The sequence below is a fragment of the Thalassophryne amazonica genome, chromosome 12 (assembly GCF_902500255.1).
Source record: "Thalassophryne amazonica chromosome 12, fThaAma1.1, whole genome shotgun sequence".
NCBI classification, from domain to species: domain Eukaryota; kingdom Metazoa; phylum Chordata; class Actinopteri; order Batrachoidiformes; family Batrachoididae; genus Thalassophryne; species Thalassophryne amazonica.
In genome coordinates, this window is record NC_047114.1 from 43,863,719 (window position 1) to 43,883,196 (window position 19,478).

Here is a 19,478-nt window from a genome sequence, read left to right on the forward strand (position 1 = left end):
CTTATTGGACAGTTCAACAACTCTGCATCATTATAAAAGGAGAAATAAAAGTGTGGTCCCATGTGTCAACACTACCTTTAAATTCAATTGCCGTTTGTGAGCAGCTGCCGTCTTGAAATGTCGGACTGGAAAGGTTTTGGAAATTGTAAAAAAAAAAAAAAAAGGAGTCCTGACAGTTAACTTCCTGAAGATGGCAGTAAAATAAAAGCGGAGGTGTGTGGAAGAATGACCACCAGGGGGCGCACTGACCCGCACTCTGCTGAAGCCGTCATGGCGGCCTCCAGTGTGTTTCGAGCAGGTCTGTTTAACCATAAAGTTGCCATAGTCACCGGCGGAGGCTCCGGTATCGGTAAAGCCATTTCTTCAGAACTCCTGCAGCTCGGTGAGTACGTTTACATAATGATATAACAGTTCGAAGTTATGTGTGACCTTAAAACCAGAACTCCGGCTGGACTTTGGTACGAAGGAGCGAAAATGTTCTGGAACGAGGATTGTGCAAAATAAAAGAAAGCAATGTGAATTAGCTTTTTCTAAAGCCTAGGATTTTCTTTCAAAACTTTCTAGTTGCCAGATGGTGCATGGAGGTTATTCCTGTACCATTTTTTTTTTATATTCGCTATCTGCGCGAAAAACGCGCAGTTTATTTTGTACTGAGTTGAGTTTACACTTTATGTGTGCAAACCAAAATCAGGTTTACATACGGATATTTTCACACAGAAAAGAAACTCGGTACAGAACAGCCTTCCCAGTTTTTGCGCATGCGCAGATAAATGGTCAGGCAGTGGACGTTGGGACGCTCTCGTTTTGGCCCAACAACTATACAGTTTTTGTATAATCTGTGTTAGTCCGCGGCCAACCTGCTTGATGAATTCCTGCGCAAAATTTAGGTCCCAAACAATGCTGTATATACAATGAAAGTGCGTTTTCATGGGTAACAAAAACATCAGGAGTATATTTGGCACAAGAACTTGTGTATCTCATGTGATTTTACACCTAAATGAGTGTAACTATATTCGCACTCATCCAGCAGCATCTTCTCATGTCGACAAATAAGCGAAGTGCGCGTGGGTCAGGCGAAAGTAGTCTGGCAAGCTATCCCACAATACCCAAATAGCAGAGATGTCGCTCCGAGAGCGCCACGCTAAGCAGGGTGTATAGAAGGTTTTCAATCACGTGACCGATTCGCTGCAGGACAGGTGCCGTCTCCATTCTGGATTACAAGGAGGCTGGCGCGTGATAGAAAAATGTACGGTTATTACGAGGCTTTAAATCCTTGAGATAAAGCTATTTATCATGATAGATGTGTAGCAGTTGGTTCAGTGGATCCGTATCTTGTACCAGATAGTGAGTTTAGTGTTAATGTAACGAACTGGCCGACAGTGTCACACTGCGATATTGTGAACTAGGAAGCTGGCGACCAGGTCAGCCTCGCCGGCCTCCTGCAGAGCATCACAGCGGAGCTCTGAAAGCAAGGGCCTAGGTTTGGTCTCAGCTTTGGTAGGGACACTACCCCGGCCCCCCTGCCCACCACCACCACCCCCTAACACACTCATACCATTAGACGCACAAGTACAGCATAATACATAACATATGATGACATAATGCTGAATAATTTAACACTTTATTTACATTATTAAGTGTGTAGGCAAACAAACAAATAGCTTAAATAACAAAATTGCACCCAACATCACAAATCTATTCTATAGGCCTACACCTGAGAGAACAAGACAAAAAAAAAACTTGTAGAGCTAACAAAAAAAAGGTTTTTGCAACCAAGATGTATAATCTATTCTCTTCATCAATAATGCAGTTGTAGGTATCTGGCAACCTAATTTGCCAAAAAAAAAAGGGCTTTCCAATGATATATGGTGTATTACGGTAAACGTAAGCCTGTGATGTCATAACGCAGAGGAAAAACATGGAAGTTTCACACTAGTGCGCGCTGATTCTCATTACCATAAGTTCTCATGTAAGCCCTCACTCTGAAAAATTTCAACACTGACAGCAAGCCAAGAACCCGTGCTTTCCAACAGTATGCTATATGTTGCATATATTACGGTAAAGTGCGTTCGGTGACTTTTGAAACGAGGGAAAAGTATGAAAAAGAGCGCAAAAGTGACAGAAAAGTACAGAGACTTCTTTTTCTGCACTGGAGCCACCCATCCTCTGCGCTCCGGGACCTCCCACTTTACAAATTAAGCACTGCCTGCCACCACGAGATGCGCTTTGTTTATGTCCATGTGAGAAGAACGTGAGCCAATGAAATTGCAACATGGGTAACCCTGTCACTCTGGCATGTCGAAAACACAAAACGTGACGACTAAAATTATCGACTTCGCAAAAAAATAGTGAATGATTTTGTTATATAAAAAAATGCTAAATATTGGTAGGGACTATTTTGCCATCCCAAAATATTGGTTGTGACTTGTCCCTATGGTCAGTATGCAAACCTATGCCCCTGTCTGAAAGAGGAGGTCGTCTTGAAGTCCTGAGCGATTTCTCTCACCAGGCGCTGGAAGGGCAGCTTGTGGATCAGCAGCTCGGTGCTCGAGGACCACAATGTAAATAAGCATCCGTATTGGAAGCGTTCTTGCGTTATCCTCTGCAGTATTTTTATGTATTGTTATATAATTTTATTGCCAAATAAAATAAAATTCTGGGAGCAGTGGATTTCTGTTAGCGGCGGATCTCTCACAGCGCCACAGTGCCGTGAGGCTTCTTCACATCGACGTTGAAACTTGTGCAATTGTTCGCCAAATGCACGAAGTGTAAACACAGCGGCCACCGCGTTGTAATCCAGAATGGCCACGGGACACAAAATGACGTGACCGATACGTCACATGAAAACCCTCTATACTAATCTAGCACGGGGGTCATCTCAGTACGTGACACAGTTTTGTCTGCTCCACTCCACATTAAAGCTGGACCTGGTGGTGCATCAGGTCAAAGTTTTACAAACTTCTCCAATCACAGCCACAGGAGCCTATAATTCCAGTGTTGTTATGGGTGTCTTGGTGGCTTCCGACACTTGTTTACTTCTTTTACACTCAGTTTTTGAGAACTGCCTGCACTAGGCAGATTTATCATAAAGTACAAAACTGTCTTTGCTACTGATTGATGTCAGGGATGTCTGAGACATATTCAGTAACAAAAACCAAAATGATCCGCACAGCCACAGCATTCCGACACAAAAAGAGGCTGCATTTAACAAAAACTAAATGTAACGTTTCGGGCACAGCCCTTTATCAGACAATCTGCTCAATGTGGGACACCTTTTGCGGGAGAAATCCTCCTCAATCAGCTCAATAGGCAGGAGTCAAAAAAGTATACAAATGATACAACAAAGATACGCACATCCAAAACACACAAAAAGGCGTGCAGGACCAAAAAACATACCAAAAATGATCTGCACAGCTACAGCGCTCCGACACAAAAAGAGGCTGCATTTAACAAAAACTAAATGTAACGTTTCGGACACAGCCCTTCATCAGACTGCAGAGGCTGCATTTTGTTAAATGTAGCCTCTTTTTGTGTCGGAGCGCTGTGGCTGTGCGGATCATTTTTGTTTTTGTTTTGATGTTTTTTTTTTTTGGTCCTGCACGCCTTTTTATGTGTTTTGGATGTGCGTGTCTTTGTTGTATCATTTGAGACATATTCAATGACTAGGAATTCATTAATCTAAAGACCGATGGATCTAAAACAGATTTGTATTTTTTAAAAAATCCTTTTATTATTCAGTTATTTATGGACCTTAAATGGGACTGTGCATGAAAAAGGCTAATTCCTGAATAGTCGCTGTGATGTTTTTGTTAAACACATTGAATAACAGTTAAAAAAAACTACATGAAAATTCAGTAAGGTATATCTTCTATTATACATTCCAAATATAAGGTGGAACTCTGCTAGTGTATACTAAGGTACATCTAAATATCTTATTAAAAAAAAGAGTAGAGCCACTTAGGTGCCTGGTCTTGAGAACCAGGGATGGTAGGTATTTAAACTAATAACTCATATTTAAACTCAACTCTGAGAGGATAACAACAACAACAACAAACAAGTAATTGTGCGATTAATTATGGACATGATGAACCTCTGGTCACTGAAGACAGTTTAGTGCCAGCTGTAAATCAGGCTAAAATACTTTCTAAATACATTCTGGATCCAATACGTTTTAATACAAGACACATTTTATTAAGTGTAAATGTGGCTAAAGAACAAAGGCTGGATCCACCCCTTGGTTCAGATCAAGATTCTGGTGCTGTACTACACCACATCCACAGGCTCTGAACATCAAGAAAATCAAGGAAATCATCGTCGACTTCAGGAAGCACAGATTTGACCCAGCCCCTCTCTACATCAATGGGGAGTGTGTGGAAAGGACCCATACCTTCTTGTTTCTTGGCGTCCTCTTATCTGCTGACCTTTCTTGGTCAGAAAACATCACTGCAATAACCAAAAAGGCTCAGCAGTGGCTACACTTCCTGAGAGTCCTCAGGAAGCACAATCTAAATTCCACCCTGCTGCTGACTTTCTACCACTCATCCATCGAGAGCCTGTTGACATACTGCATCACGGTGTGGTATGGCAGCTGCACCGTGGCAGATAAGGAGCGGCTCCAGAGAGTTGTATGGGTAGCACAGAAGATCACTGGCTGCCCTCTCCCCTCTCTGAGGGACATCTACACCTCCCGCTGCCTCAGCAGAGCCAAAAACATCATAAAGGACAGTTCTCACCCCTGCCATAAACTTTTTGAGTTGTTACCCTCAGGGAGCCGTTACAGGTCCCTGAAGATGAGGACAAATAGATTTAAAAACAGCTTTTTCCCTAGTGCAATAATCACTTTGAACTCTGACAAACACTGATCTTTTCTGCCCTATTGGACTTGACAGTGATGCGCATTATTTAATTTTATGTATTATTTGATTTTATTTATTACTGCCAAATTTTATGTGTGTTTTTTATACATATATACATATACTTTTTATATTATGTTGGCACTGACTGAGCTTCAATCTCACTGTACATTTGTAAAAAGTAACTCCCTTCGGCTGCTCCCTTGTTTGCACTCGGGGTCGCCACAGCAAATCCAAGGTGGATCTGCATGTTGATTTGGCACAGGTTTTACGCCGGATGCCCTTCCTGACGCAACTCCACATTACATGGAGAAATGTGGCAGGGGTGGGATTTGAACCCAGAACCTTCCAAACTGAAACCAAGCGCATTAACCACTTGGTCACCACCCCTGCTTCACTGTACATTTGTATAAGTGACAATAAAAGGCATTCATTCATTCATTCAGAACCACCTTGGCTTTTGGATGGCAACCACCCAGGGAAAACAACCCATCCATCCACACATCTTTAAAATAACCGTGTTTGGCTTAAGCCAGGTGAAGCTTGGGTGTCCCCTTGTCCCAGATCCATACTATGACTTAATGGGTTCTTCTTTGGCCTGTGACCAGTCTTCCACCAAGTTTTGTGCAAATCAGTTAGTTAGGTTTGTGTAGTCCTGCTGACAAACCACACTGAAAGCTCACTTTAGCAGTGATAATGAGACCACTTCACCACACCGACTTGTGTCCGTGTGTGTTCAGGCTGCAGCGTGGTGATCTCCAGCAGAAAGGCAGAGAAGCTGGAGGCAGCAGCTCAGGAGATGAGACAGAAAATCCCTCCCTCCAGCCCGGCATGGGTGACAGCCGTACCGTGCAACATACGCAACGAAGATGAGGTCAGCTGATACCGACCTTCACCTGCAGGAAGCTGTATTCATGCTGTCAGCGTGCGTTTGCTGAGGACGGTGTGTGTGTGTGTGTGTGTGTGTGTGTGTGTGTGTGTGTGTGTGTGTGTGTGTGTGTGTGTGTGTGTGTGCGTGCGTGCGCGGTAGGTGAAAGCGCTTGTATCATCCGTGTTGAAGGAGTTCAGCCAGATAGATTTCCTGGTTAACAATGGAGGAGGTCAGTTCAGCAGCCCAGTGGAGGACATGACCTCCAAAGGCTGGAAGGCTGTGATAGACACCAACCTGACCGGAACATTTCACTGCTGCAAGGAAGGTGAGATGGTCGCACAGTCTGTATGGCATCAGTGCGTTTGTGTGTGATGAAGCTCTTGTGTGACCTGTGTGTGGATGTTCTGTCCACAGTCTACACTGCATGGATGAAAGAGCACGGCGGCGTGATTGTCAACATTATTGCTGACATGTGGCGAGGTTTCCCTGGCATGGCGTAAGCACCAATCCTCTACCAAATTCAAACTGAAAACTCACGCACGATTACCCCTCTTTGCCGAACTTCTGCATCTCCTCCTCACAGCCACACAGGGGCAGCAAGAGCAGCGGTAGATAATTTAACCAAGAGTCTGGCCATCGAGTGGGCGGCCTCGGGAGTCCGAGTCAACGCTATTGCACCTGTGTGTACAACTTATACGTCAGATAAGTATTTACCTCAGAAAGGTGTGATTATGCAGTGTTTTGTAATTTTTCTGTGTGATTTCAGGGCACCATTTTTTCCAAAACTGCAATGGCGAACTACAAGGATGTTGGGCCGCATCTTTTCAAGATTTCCGTTCCTTTTAGTCCCGCAAAGAGGCTGGGAGTACCAGAAGAGGTGCACAACGACTACACCACACCCATAGACTGTTAATGGAAGCGATTCCTCTTGTGACAGCTTAGAGTAGGGTTGGGCGATATGACCTAAAATACATATCGTGGTATAAATTGAATCCCTTCACGGTAATGATATATATCGCAATATAAATGTAAGTGTAAAAATTATAATAGAAGTGTTTCTGAATGGGCCATATAGTCTCATAGCAAGGCTAAAGTGATTTAAAAAAAAACTTGTAATTTTTAGAACATTTATTGAGCAGATCTCAAAACTACAGTTACAATTTGCAGAAGGCACATCTAAGATACAAGCCTAGATTTGATAGTAGAGAAGCTTGAATCTTCGACTGGACTGGGTTGCTTGACGCGAGGACGTTTCGCTTCAAATCGCAGAAGCTTCCTCAACTAAAATTCTTGCTCTGGTAGTCTGGTAGCAAGAATTTTAGCTGAGGAAGCTTCTGCGATTTGAAGCAAAACGTTGTCGCGTCAGGCAACCCAGTCCAGTCGAAGATTCAAGCTTCTCTACTATGGAAACCATCTGGACAACTGCGAGCCTTCACAGAAGCCTAGATTTGACGTTTTGGTGAAGTTTCATCTCTTGAACACTAGATGACACACTCGCTCTGAATATGGGAACTATTTTCAGAATGGAAGCATTTCCTAATTTTCATAATGCAACAATAACAACAACAAAAAAACATTTCCTAATTTACTCATATTTGAAGTCAGTCTGGGTAAGTCCTCATTCCCTGGCTGATTTTCTGCACCCAAGTAGAAAAATCCTTGTGTTATTTAATGTGGCACTTTCTTAAATGTTTGATTCAGGTCACGACTGAGCGTTCGCCTCCGCCCGGAGCGTCCGCTGAAGTAAGCAACGGCTTTGCAAATATTGCACGTTGCTGTCTTGGCTTTGTGGTGTTCAGGGAACACGTCCGCGACAGAACTCCTCAATGCTGGCCTGTTTAGGTGACTGCTAAGTGCAGAAGACTGCTCGAAACACTCCTTGCCTCAGCTCAGAACACCCCCACCCCTCCTTCCTGCACTCTATCTGCTGCAGGAAAGGAGCGGTGCTTCACACACATTTCACAGAGTTTTCATGGATCGAAAAAACTCCACAGGTTGTATTGGAAGCGTTATTGCGATTGGTTGGTGGAGTCCAAATCTCTACCGCAGCCCAGACGTATATCATTTCTACCATCAACCGCCAATACCATGCAGCCCTACTTTAGAGTTAAATGAGCACATCTGCTCCAAGTTCAAATGGAGGAAATTCTTTTAAGCAGAGATGCTCTTCGTGCACAGGTTGACTTTACTGACATCAGATTGAGTTTTCATAATCACAACACATCCTGGCTGCAGCAAACTCTCAGATATAAACTGGCAAATCAAAATACTTCAAGTTTTAATCACACAGATTTTTTTTTTAATACAGCATCTAAATGAATATTTTACATATTTTCATCTTATCAAACTGTTTGTCAATATACTAAGAGACAGCTGTATGTGTGTGAGTGTTCCTCTCCTCTTCAAACGCCACTATGGAATTGAACCAAACCTGGCATACACGTACTTTGACATATGAGGAGTGATATAGGCTATTGACCACTTTAGTAGTAGTTAAGGGGCGAGGCACTTTTGTGCTGCATCATCAGCAAGTGTGCTAAAAGGCTGGTGTCATACTTTTCCATTCTTTTCTTTTTCCTTTGAACTTTTTACCTTTTAATTTTTGCAAGTAGTAGTAGTAATTGCAGCTGTCTCTTCTTGAGGCAGCGTTAGTCGTGCCCTAACCTTTCTCTGGATAGGTGGGAGGTGATACCTTTGTTGGTGAAAATGAAGTTTTCATTTCAGTCTCTGAATCAAACTTGCCCTGGGGTGGGCCATTGGCTAGTTCCACAATAATACAAAGAACCAGGTAATTTGCATGCATGCTAATTTACTGATTGTGTCCATAGAGTTAACTCTGTGCATATTTGGGCATTGGCAGTTTTTCTTATATTGTTTTTGTTTATCTGGTCTTCAGTTGATTTCAAATTTTACATATCCTTTAAAGTTCAGTTAAATCAGTGGGTAGAGTTTGTTGGGTGTGGTAAATCTGCAAACTCCACAGCATGTGTAACACTTGAAATCTCCTCTAGAGCTTTTACCTTCCAACTTATCAGTGAAATAAATAATGCGTCCCTGTCTGTAAATCAGCAGCCATCAAATGTCTGTGACTTTTGGCCCTTTTAAAAATTGGGTACTACATGCAAACTGCTGTAATTTTTACACCAGATTTGAATATAATTACGCTTAAACTGAGAATCTTCAATGGAAAAGCACATTTATTGTTTTCGTTCTCATGCTGTGAAAGTAATACAAGCTTTGCTGCTGTCCAATTATATATGGGCCAAACTGTGGCTTTAACCAGGGCCTGTATTGATCAGGGTTCTCAGAAAATACTGATAAGAACACTGCTAATAATTGACTTGGGCATACAAAAAAATTATTGGCTCGAAGTTACACTTAAAAGTTCATTATGAAGCATCTCAGTACCACTTTAGGCGAAGTGTAGGTCTAAATCATCAGTGTCAAACTCAAAGCTGATTCACAAAACTTGCTGCAGTTTATATTCGGGGGCGAAATTGCTCGGGCACAAAGTGTCTCCCTTCAGCTGATTTTGGTGTCACATGCTGTCACTTTCTGTTCAGATCTCGTCTGCGGTGTGTTTTATGCTTTCACCCGCTGCCTCGTTCATCTCTGGAGCCACCCTAAAGGTCGATGCAGGTCAGAGTCTTTACCGCTCCGTATGGGAGATACCTGGTGAGTACAGTTTTGAAAACGTGCTTGTATCTTTATGTTGCTTTTTGCCATAGGTTAATATATATAATTTTTTTAAATTTATGTGTTCATGTTCAGACCACAACGCCTGGCCTGAGGCTCCAGAGGGGGAAAACCTGGACTCTCTGAGGGAGCTGCTTAACCCAAAAAGTAAACTGTGATCACTTTTAAGACATAGAAACCAGTGTGTGTGTGCATACACACATATACTTTGCCAATAAAAGAATCATCACATCATGTAGGTGTGTTTCCTCTGCAGGGATTTGACCCTCGGTTCTGACCTGCCTTTTATGTTATTTCTGAGATTTTCAGCACGTGAAAACATTTTTCCCACCATATAAATTACATTTTGTAGCTACATTATCACAGATGGACACTGGATGAGACAGGCCAAGATTTATTCATATAAATGAAGTCAGTCTGTACCACCGACCGCTGGTTTCGCTGTCTGTCTGTTGCCTCTTGTGTTGACTTTGTTCAAGGCCCCGTCACACTTAGTAAGAATCAAGCTGACTCAAGCAGAATGTCAATAAAACCAAAATTCATGCCACATCTGGGAGAGAATACGAATTGCAGAAGACAGCCGTCCAACCACAAACTGCGTTTCGACCCGCCCGAATGATTCATGCACACACCGTGCACATTAAGCCTCTGAACATGGTACAGATGTAGGTGGAACACTTTAGGATTACCCAGACAGCTGTCAGACTGCAGTGAGAATATGACGAATGCACTTACATTCACACTTACATTACCGTACGAGTGAGGTCCGATTGTGAGTCGAGGAAACATATTCCAGCAGTGCTCACTCTGCACTTGTGGTGTGTTCAGGCACAGTCGGGACATTCAGGCGTGGCAGATCATGTCAAACTGCCCCTCGAACGTGACTAGATTACATCAACAGCTGTTTTCATGCTGCATGAATATTTAGATTGCAGTCAGATTGCGGTCAGACCGCACTCCGACCGCCATTCGATATATTTCCACCTCGACTGTTTTGCACATGTACATGTACAGTCAGGGCCGGCCACAGGAAGTTGCCCAGTTTATACTGTTCTCAGACTGCTGTCCAACATCCTTGAATGCACCACGACACTTCGGGATGTGGGTCGAATTTTCATTTGGACACCATTTGGCCTGTAGTATGACTGGGGTAACAGTAACTACATGGGTTCAGTCTGCTTCCTGAACTACATCATTTCTCTTCATCCATCGGTTCAGTTTTGTCCTTGTGTTAATTTATGATATTTAAATTTCTATAAAGTAGGGACAAAAATGTCTTGTATAATAAAAATATACTGGAAAGGGATGAAGCTAGCCATCTGCATGAAATGGTAATTTCCAAACAGTGTTCTTGAATCAACATTGCAACCTGACATACAGCAGTAATATTCTAATAGCATGCAGAAAAGTAAAAAATAATAACAAAGATTATTTTTAATAGCACATACTGTTGAGGTGCAGCTTCTCAGTCATTTCACAGAGTTTTCCTGGATCGAAAAAACTCCACAGGTGGATCTGATGAAAATAATTTGAGCATCCAGTTTACCATCTTCCATACACCACCAGGATGTGGATGCGTTACTAAAAGTACTTTTTTCCATTAGGATTAGATGTGTTGTATTTGTGGAGAATAGAAGTAGACTCAATGGTCCTAATCATTAAGTGAATTTGTCATTAGTTCTTGGTTGACAAAATAAAGAAATGCCTAATTCTTTATCTTCTGACCATCACCATTTCTAGCCCTTGTTCTGGACACACTGAAACTACACTCATTTGTTCAGGACTAAAACAAAATCTTGTACTTTTGAAATCAGCACCAGTTCCTCCACAAAGCAGGTACTGTTCTATGCGGTAGGAAAGCAAATAGGATGCAAATTGGCTGTGACAGAATTGTCACAGAAACAAGGCTGTGTCACCACGATCAGCTAGTTATAGCGAGCACAAAATTATCACACAATCTATGTGGATAATTTATGTGAATGTGATGTTTTTCTTGAATGATGTACGATAGAACTGTAAATAAAAACAAAAACATGAATAAATGAGGCTTTGTGAAGAAATGTTTGTGTCAGACTTTTTTTAATCCTCTGTCTGTCTGCAGACGGCTCACTTCACAAAATTATAGACAGAATATTTAAAACATTTTTATGGAAGCAGTAAGTTTTGCGATTTGTAACAAGTATTAAAGTTTTAGGACACTTTAGGTCTGCATTCAGTATTTCTCTATTATTTCATTGTTTTGATGTAAAGATGGTGTGACAGGATGTGCGAGCCTTGAAGAAGTATTGCTCTTAAAGTGCTCTGTAGTCATGATGTGTTTTACAAATGGAGACAAAAAAGTAGAGGGAGGAAGAAGTGGGAAATAAATGATTTCAAACAGTGCAAATCTCCACTGTTTTATCCTGAACTGCTTGTTTGGTTCCAGGCCATCATCATGACTTTATGACTTTATTTTATGACTTAAATGTGAAAAAAAATCAACTGACCACTTGAATTTTCAATAGGCAGGCATAGAGGTCAATTGAAGAATTACACGGGTCAAAAATTTAAAATGCTGCAATCATATTGAAAACTACACCACATTATTTGTCTGATCATAAAGATTCCAAAAATGTATAGTTTGGACTATCTGACAATGTTATGGGGTAAAAACAGCAAGAATGGTGACCAAGGTCAGTTTCAGTTTGTACAGGGGTCAAAAGTTAAAGTTGCTCCAATTTTGGTAAAAAGTGGTGCAAATTATAGTGTTTTTTTTTTTTTTCTTTTTTTTCAAAAGAGTAATGTCTAAGCAGTATTTGTGCCGAATTTGGTGCTTGCATCACCAATTGAAGGATTCTTCTGTAAATATTATCTGCTACACTACTCCCTTCCTGTCTGTGAGGTCTGATTTTAAGGTTCTGTTGCTAACTTATAAAATTATTCATGGATTAGCACCTCCCTACCTATCTGACCTAATTTCACCCTACATACTGGCCCGTGCTCTGCGTTCTCAGGGTGCAGGACTACTTTGTCCCTAATGTTAAAAAAACGTGTAGGCCACAGAGTCTTCTCTTAGCCTGCCTTGTGGAATGACCTCCCTGCAGAGATGAAACAGTCAGATTCCGTAGAGACATTTATGTCCAGACTAAAGATGCATCTATTCCCAGTATAGTTAGCTTACTGGTGTAGTATGAAACTATGCCTCCTGTCCTTTTAATTCATACTATTAGCACTGGAACAGGTCTATGCCTCACTACATCTAAATTGTGGGTCTGTTAGTTAAGCACAAGGCTAGCTGCCAGCGACCACCTTAGTAATCTCTCTGCTTCCTTATTCATTTACTTCTGGTGAACAAATGCCTCAGGTGCAGTTATTTCCGGCTGACTGATTCTGCTCTTTTTCTCTCTATCCAAAGCACTGATGACACCTTTGACGGATCCTGGCCCTGCACCCCAGGGCACCAGACTGACCTCAGGATGTCCTTCCTGTTGCACCAATGACTAGTAGTCATACTTCTTCAAGACCTAACCAGAACTGGACACTGACACCAGTAAATTAAAGACCCATGTTTGACTGCTTTTAAGTTTAATTAAGGACTCTGTTTTTGTTCCTCTTCTGTTTTTTTTTTTCTGTTGTGATTTTTCCATTTCTTCTGTTAAGAAATTCTTGTAAAATCTGTTAAAACCTTGTAACTTTTAGAATGGCTTAAGCAGTGGGTCACTCCTCTGAGTCTAGTCTACTTGAGGTTTCTTTATCATCGGAGAGAGTTTACCACTGTCACCTGTGTGCTTGCTAAGGGGGTTTGGTAAGGTTAGACCTTACTTGTGTGAAGAGCCTTGTGGCAGCCTTGTTGTGATTTGATGCTGAATAATAAGTAAAATAAATTTAATCTTGTTAAAGCACAAGCTCTACAGTTAGGCCCTTAAATGCAGGCAACAGTTTCTCAATTAACCTCGTATTAAGCAGTTTATTCATTCAGAAGCTTTTGCAAGTAATTCCATCAAATTCTAGAATCTTCCATGTCCTTTAAGGATGTATTCATCTTTGTGTATGCTGAGGCCCTACTGAAAATCTGAAGGTGAATAAAAACTGAAATAAATCAATCTTGTAACTATTATTTTTAAGTAACTTAAAATGTAAATCGTGGATATTTTACTTCACACACTGACTGGTAAAATGTAACATGCAGAATGGCAAAAAATAAATTATTGCAGAATACACATTTTCGAACTTATGATGTATTGCAGAAGTGAAATTGTTTTATGTATATTGGGAATATTTTTGACACCAAAATGAAGTCCAAAAGTCTGCTTGAAGTGATGTTTGAGACTCTTATCTGGGCAAACAGTTCGTTGCCCCATTTGCAAAATTCAACATTGTTTGGTTTTTGTTTGTTTTTCTTTTTTTTAAAAAAAGCCTCAGTCCTGCTTCCTCTTCCTGCTCAGTTTCCTCAGGCACAGTTTCATGCATTTTACAGTCACAATAGCAACAACAAGCACAACAGTAGCCAGAAAGGCCATTACATCCAGGGTGAAGTACTGGAACCAGTTGAGGCTGTGGACAGCAGCTTTGAGGTGTTTCGCTCCTTTGTGCCGCATTACAAACTCTGTCCAGTAAACAGAAAGTTCCAGAGGGTCAAGCGGTTGGTCGTTATGGAGTGCTGAAAGTTTCTCCACATTTTCTTTATACCTACACACACACACAATAAGGGCACTGAGTAGTTCCAAAGCAACATAGGTTATTTTCTTGAATAGCAAAACCATAGCACATATTTAGTTACACCCAAACTTACACCTAAGATGAGGACATGCTGGCAGCAAAAAATTAGACAGTTGCATGAAAAGACCTGATATTCATAACTTGGTCAACTGTTTTACGGAGATTCAGCTCACTGACAAGCAGAGGTATCAAGCAATAATTTTTCGGGGCATTTCTATCAAATTTGATTTTGACCTCAGAAAAGCAGGTCAGCAAAAATTGGTTCCGGAGAACTCCTGATACACCTTAATAGTAGTTGTGTCTTATTTGTAAATCACGAATCGTGATGCATCATCAGTAAACAATCATCTGTTCAACTTACCAGAAGCCATTTGCCAGATTTTGACACCCTTTTTCTAACTAAAACTAAAGTTAATAAGGGGAAAAACCTTCAAAAACTGCATTTTCTCCAGTGTTTTGGAGATGATCACAATTTATAGTCAATGACAGATTGACCAGCAAGGCAGTGGGTTCATGTCTGCTGACAAAATATAAACTTACGACTGACAGTACAGAAGAAAATTACTGGTGGATGATTATTTCCTTACTTGTTCCAATTACAGACTCAACATTCAGATGATATTCAGTAATGATGTGTTTAGGTGTTAGACCTATAGTGATGAGTACAACATTCCTCTAATTACTCAGTGTGCTGAGGTGATCACTTACTTGGTGTTATTGATGACATCATTCAGTCCTTGAAGGAGGCTTTCAGTAGTGATGGAACGAATGTCCAACACCACGCCCACTCCCCTGCTTGCCATTCGTCTTGCATTATCAGGCTGGTCCCCAACAATCGGCATCATGAGCATGGGAACTGCATGGCACAGACCCTCAAAGAGGCCGTGTGAGCCAGCGTGAGTGATGAAAGCACGAACTCCACGGTGTGCTAATAAACAAAGTGAGATGTGAACAGACCATGACAGGAGGACATCAGACTGACACTACATATTTCAGCTTGTGTTTATGATTATTACCCAGCAGGTCATTTTGGGGCACCCATTTCATTATCTTAACATTTTCTGGGACGTTGTCAGGAAGTGGACCAGTGAACCTCCATATTACCTGTCCAGAGAAACTACAGATGATTCATTCATGAAATAAAAAATGGATTAGACACTATTTAGCTCCTACCTTCTGGGGAATCTGTCTGAAGGCTTCTAAAAACACTTTGGTTGTTTCTTCTGGCAGATCTGACACCATAGAGCCCAGTGTGAACACTATGAACCCGTGCTTCCCTGACACCCAGGACTCCAGATCCTTCAGAAACACAAAGTGAAGGACTCTGTTCATGCTCTCTATATATGTACGGTGGTCCACCCACTAGTATTGCTAAACTAAAGATAACTCTGTCTTAAGAATGGTCTCAAGACCACTTTTTGAACACCTTTTTGCTCTGTCTTGTCTTGATCTCAGACACAGAGGACTTGGGATTTTATTTTGAGACCAGAACAGTAGGGCTATCACTAAATTATCTGCACTTCAGTCACTGAATGGTTGACCTCTTTGGATTAAGCACCTTATGCTGTTTGAAATCATATCTTTTTTGAAGCTGACACATTCATTCACAAGCAAACTTGTACCTGTAACACAGAGAAAACTTTTGTTTGTTTATACTCTTGAAAATTATTCTTAAGCATTAATGTATTACATACTGTTCCTAAAGTTTACTTTTAATACTGTTTTTTTCCTTTGCCAAAGAGTCCACAATCTTCATTATATCACAACTATTACAGCTCATGCTTTGTCTATATTTAGCTATGTACGGTGCACCCAGAAAGTATTCACAGCGCTTCACCTTTTCCACATTTTGTTATGTTACAGCCTTATTCCAAATTGGAGTAAATTCATTTTTTCATCAAGATTCTACACACAATACCCCATAATGACAATATGTTTTTTGAGGTTTTTGCAAATTTGTTCAAAATAAAAAAACTTAGAAATCACATATACATAAGTATTCAGAGTCTTTGCCATGAAACTCTAAATTGAGCTCAGATGCATTCTGTTTCCATTGATCCTCCTTAAGATGTTTCTACAGTTTAATTGGAGTCCACTTGGGATAAATTCAGTTGTTTGGGCATGATTTGGAAAGGTGTCTACATATAAGACAGAATTGTCTTGGGGCACAAATCTAGGGAAGAGACAGAAACATTTCTGCTGCTTTGAAGGTCCCAGTGAGCACAGTGGCCTCCATCATCTGTAAATGGAAGAAGCTCTGATCCACCAGGACTCTTCCTAGAGCTGGCTGCCCATATAAACTGAGTGATAGGGGGAGAAGGGCCTTAGTCAAGGAGGTGACCAAGAACCCAATGGTCACTCTGTCAGAGCTCCAGCATTATTCTGTGGAGAGAGGAGAACCTTCCAGAAGAACAACCATCTCTGCAGCAAACCACCAATCAGACCTGTATGGTAGAATGGCCAGACAGAAGTCACTCCTTAATACAAGGCACATGGCAGCCCACCTGGAGTTTGCTAAAAGGCACCTGAAGGACTCTCAGACCATGAGAAACAAAATTCTCTGGTCTGATGAGACAAAGATTGAACTCTTTGGTGTGAATGTCAGGCATCATGTTTGGAGGAGACAAAGATTGAACTCTTTGGTGTGAATGTCAGGCATCATGTTTGGAGGAAACCAGGCACCATCCCTACAGTGAAGCATGGTGGTGGCAACATCATGCTGTGGGGATGTTTTTCAGCTGCAGGAACTGGGAGACTAGTCAGGACTGAGGGAAAGATGAATGCAGCAATGTACAGAGACATCCTGGATGAAAACCTGCTCCAGAGCACTCTTGACCTCAGACTGGGGCAACGGTTCATCTTTCAGCAGGACCGTAAGCACACAGCCAAGATATCAAAGGACTGGTTTCAGGACAACTCTGTGAATGTCCTTGAATGTCTCAGCCAGAGCCCAGACCTGAATCCGAATGAACATCTCTGGAGAGATCTGAAAATGGCTGTGCACCGACACTCCCCATCCAACCTAATGGAGCTTGAGAAGTGCTGCAAAGAGGAATGGGAAAAACTGGCCAAAGATACGAGGGCTGTCAATAAAGTATAGGTCCTTTTTATTTTTTTCAAAAACTATATGGATTTCATTCATATGTTTTTACGTCAGACATGCTTGAACCCTCGTGCGCATGCGTGAGTTTTTCCACGCCTGTCGGTGACGTCATTCGCCTGTGAGCACTCCTTGTGGGAGGAGTCGTCCAGCCCCTCGTCGGAATTCCTTTGTCTGAGAAGTTGCTGAGAGACTGGCGCTTTGTTTGATCAAAATTTTTTCTAAACCTGTGAGACACATCGAAGTGGACAAGGTTCGAAAAATTAAGCTGGTTTTCAGTGAAACTTTTAACGGCTGATGAGAGATTTTGAGGTGATACTGTCGCTTTAAGGACTTCCCACGGTGCGAGACGTCACGCAGCACTCCCAGGCGCCGTCGTCAGCCTGTTTCAAGCTGAAAACCTCCACATTTCAGGCTCTATTGATCCAGGACGTCGTGAGAGAACAGAGAAGTTTCAGAAGTCGTCGGTTTCAGCATTTTATCCGGATATTCCACTGTTAAAGGAGATTTTTTTAATGAAAGACATGCGGACCTGTCGGCGCAGGAAAAACACCTCCGTGTTGATAACCATTTGTAAAATCCAGGCGGCTTTTGATGGCTTTCAGTGGAGTGAGTATATGAGAAATTGTTTAACAGCTGGACATGTTCCAACTTGTCCTTAAGGCTTCCAATGGAGGTGTTTTTCCTGTGGCGGAGCGTCGCAGCAGCTGCGAGCCGACGCTGCAATCCGTCTGCACGTCTTTCATTAAAAAAAGATCTCCTTTAACAGGGAAGTGGGAAGTCCTTAAAGCGACAGTATCACCTCAAAATCTCTCATCAGCCGTTAAAATTTTCACCGAAAACCAGCTTAATTTTTCGAACCGTGTCCACTTCGATGTGTCTCACAGGTTTAGAAAAAATTTTGATCAAACAAAGCGTGAGTCTCTCAGCAACTTCTCAGACAAAGGAATTCCGACAAGGGGCTGGACGACTCCTCCCACAAGGAGTGCTCACAGGCGAATGGCGTCACCGACAGGCGTGGAAAACTCACGCATGCGCACGAGGGTTCAAGCATGTCTGACGTAAAACATATGAATGAAATCCATATAGTTTTTGAAAAAAATAAAAAGGACCTATACTTTATTGACAGACCTCGTAGATGCGCCAAGCTTGCGGCATCAAATTCAAGAAGAGTTGACGCTGTAATTGCTGCCAAAGGTGCATCAACAAAGTATTGAACAAAGGGTGTGAATATTTATGTATGTGTGATTTCTTACAACCCCAATTCCACTGAAGTTGGGACGTTGTGTAAAATGTAAATAAAAATAGAATACAGTGAGTTGCGAATCCTCTTCAACCTATATTCAATTGAATACAACACAAAGACAAGATATTTAATGTTCAAACTGATAAACTTAATTGTTTTTGTAGAAATATTTGCTCATTTTGAAATGGATGCCTGCAACATGTTTCAAAAAAGCTGGGACAGTGGTATGTTTACCACTGTGTTACATCACCTTTCCTTCTAACAACAACACTCAATAAGCGTTTGGGAACTGAGGACACTAATTGTTGAAGCTTTGTAGGTGGAATTATTTCCCATTCTTGCTTGATGACAGTCCGGGGTCTCCGTTGTCATATTTTGCATTTGAATTGGGGTTGTAGTTTTTTGTTTGTTTGTTTTTTAAATAAATTTTCAAAAAATTCAGAATCACAATCAAATGCCAAGTCCGTTTGTAGGTACAAGGAATTTGATCTGGTGTTTGTACATAAAAACAAACAGGAAAAACACTTAAGTAGGTACACTTAAATGTTTTTCCTGATAAGAAGTAGCAAAATATCAATCAATCAATCAATCAATCAACTTTTTTTATATAGCGCCAAATCACAACAAACAGTTGCCCCAAGGCGTTCTATATTGTAAGGCAAGGCCATACAATAATTATGAAAAACCCCAACTGTCAAAACGACCCCCTATGAGCAAGCACTTGGCTACAGTGGGAAGGAAAAACTCCCTTTTAACAGGAAGAAACCTCCAGCAGAACCAGGCTCAGGGAGGGGCAGTCTTCTGCTGAGACTGGTTGGGGCTGAGGGGAAAGAACCAGGAAAAAGACATGCTGTGGAGGGGGGCAGAGATCGATCACTAATGATTAAATGCAGAGTGATGCATACAGAGCAAAAAGAGAAAGAAACAGTGCATCATGGGAACCCCCCCACAGTCTACGTCTAAAGCAGCATAACCAAGGGATGGTCCAGGGTCACCTGATCCAGCCCTAACTAT

General features: G+C 41.6%; 2 protein-coding genes across 4 annotated transcripts in view; one reads left to right on the top strand and one right to left on the bottom strand.

The window, feature by feature from the left end:
* Window positions 1-230: 230 nt before the first annotated feature.
* Window positions 231-12,953, top strand: pecr (peroxisomal trans-2-enoyl-CoA reductase). Of its 2 annotated transcripts, XM_034183839.1 has the most exons (9): window positions 231-382; window positions 5,594-5,727; window positions 5,884-6,049; window positions 6,139-6,220; window positions 6,308-6,404; window positions 6,491-6,601; window positions 9,288-9,399; window positions 9,496-9,567; window positions 12,815-12,953. In XM_034183839.1, exons 1-9 carry the CDS (start codon window positions 271-273, stop codon window positions 12,901-12,903), a joined length of 975 nt encoding a protein of 324 aa, XP_034039730.1. In that variant the 5' UTR covers window positions 231-270; the 3' UTR covers window positions 12,904-12,953. The 2 variants fall into 2 exon arrangements, with proteins under 2 accessions (XP_034039730.1, XP_034039731.1); XM_034183840.1 differs by lacking the exon at window positions 12,815-12,953 and having other exon boundaries at window positions 9,496-9,753.
* Window positions 12,954-13,782: 829 nt separating this feature from the next.
* Window positions 13,783-19,478, bottom strand: part of LOC117522434 (UDP-glucuronosyltransferase-like) — a 76,158-nt gene continuing 70,462 nt past the window's right edge. For both annotated transcript variants that reach the window (XM_034183837.1, XM_034183838.1), the window contains exons 6-9: window positions 15,292-15,417; window positions 15,135-15,222; window positions 14,827-15,046; window positions 13,783-14,088 (exon numbers count right to left, since the gene is read on the bottom strand). In XM_034183837.1, the coding sequence (XP_034039728.1) occupies window positions 13,818-14,088; window positions 14,827-15,046; window positions 15,135-15,222; window positions 15,292-15,417 (705 nt within the window). In that variant the 3' untranslated portion in view covers window positions 13,783-13,817. The remainder of the gene's footprint in view (window positions 14,089-14,826; window positions 15,047-15,134; window positions 15,223-15,291; window positions 15,418-19,478) is intronic.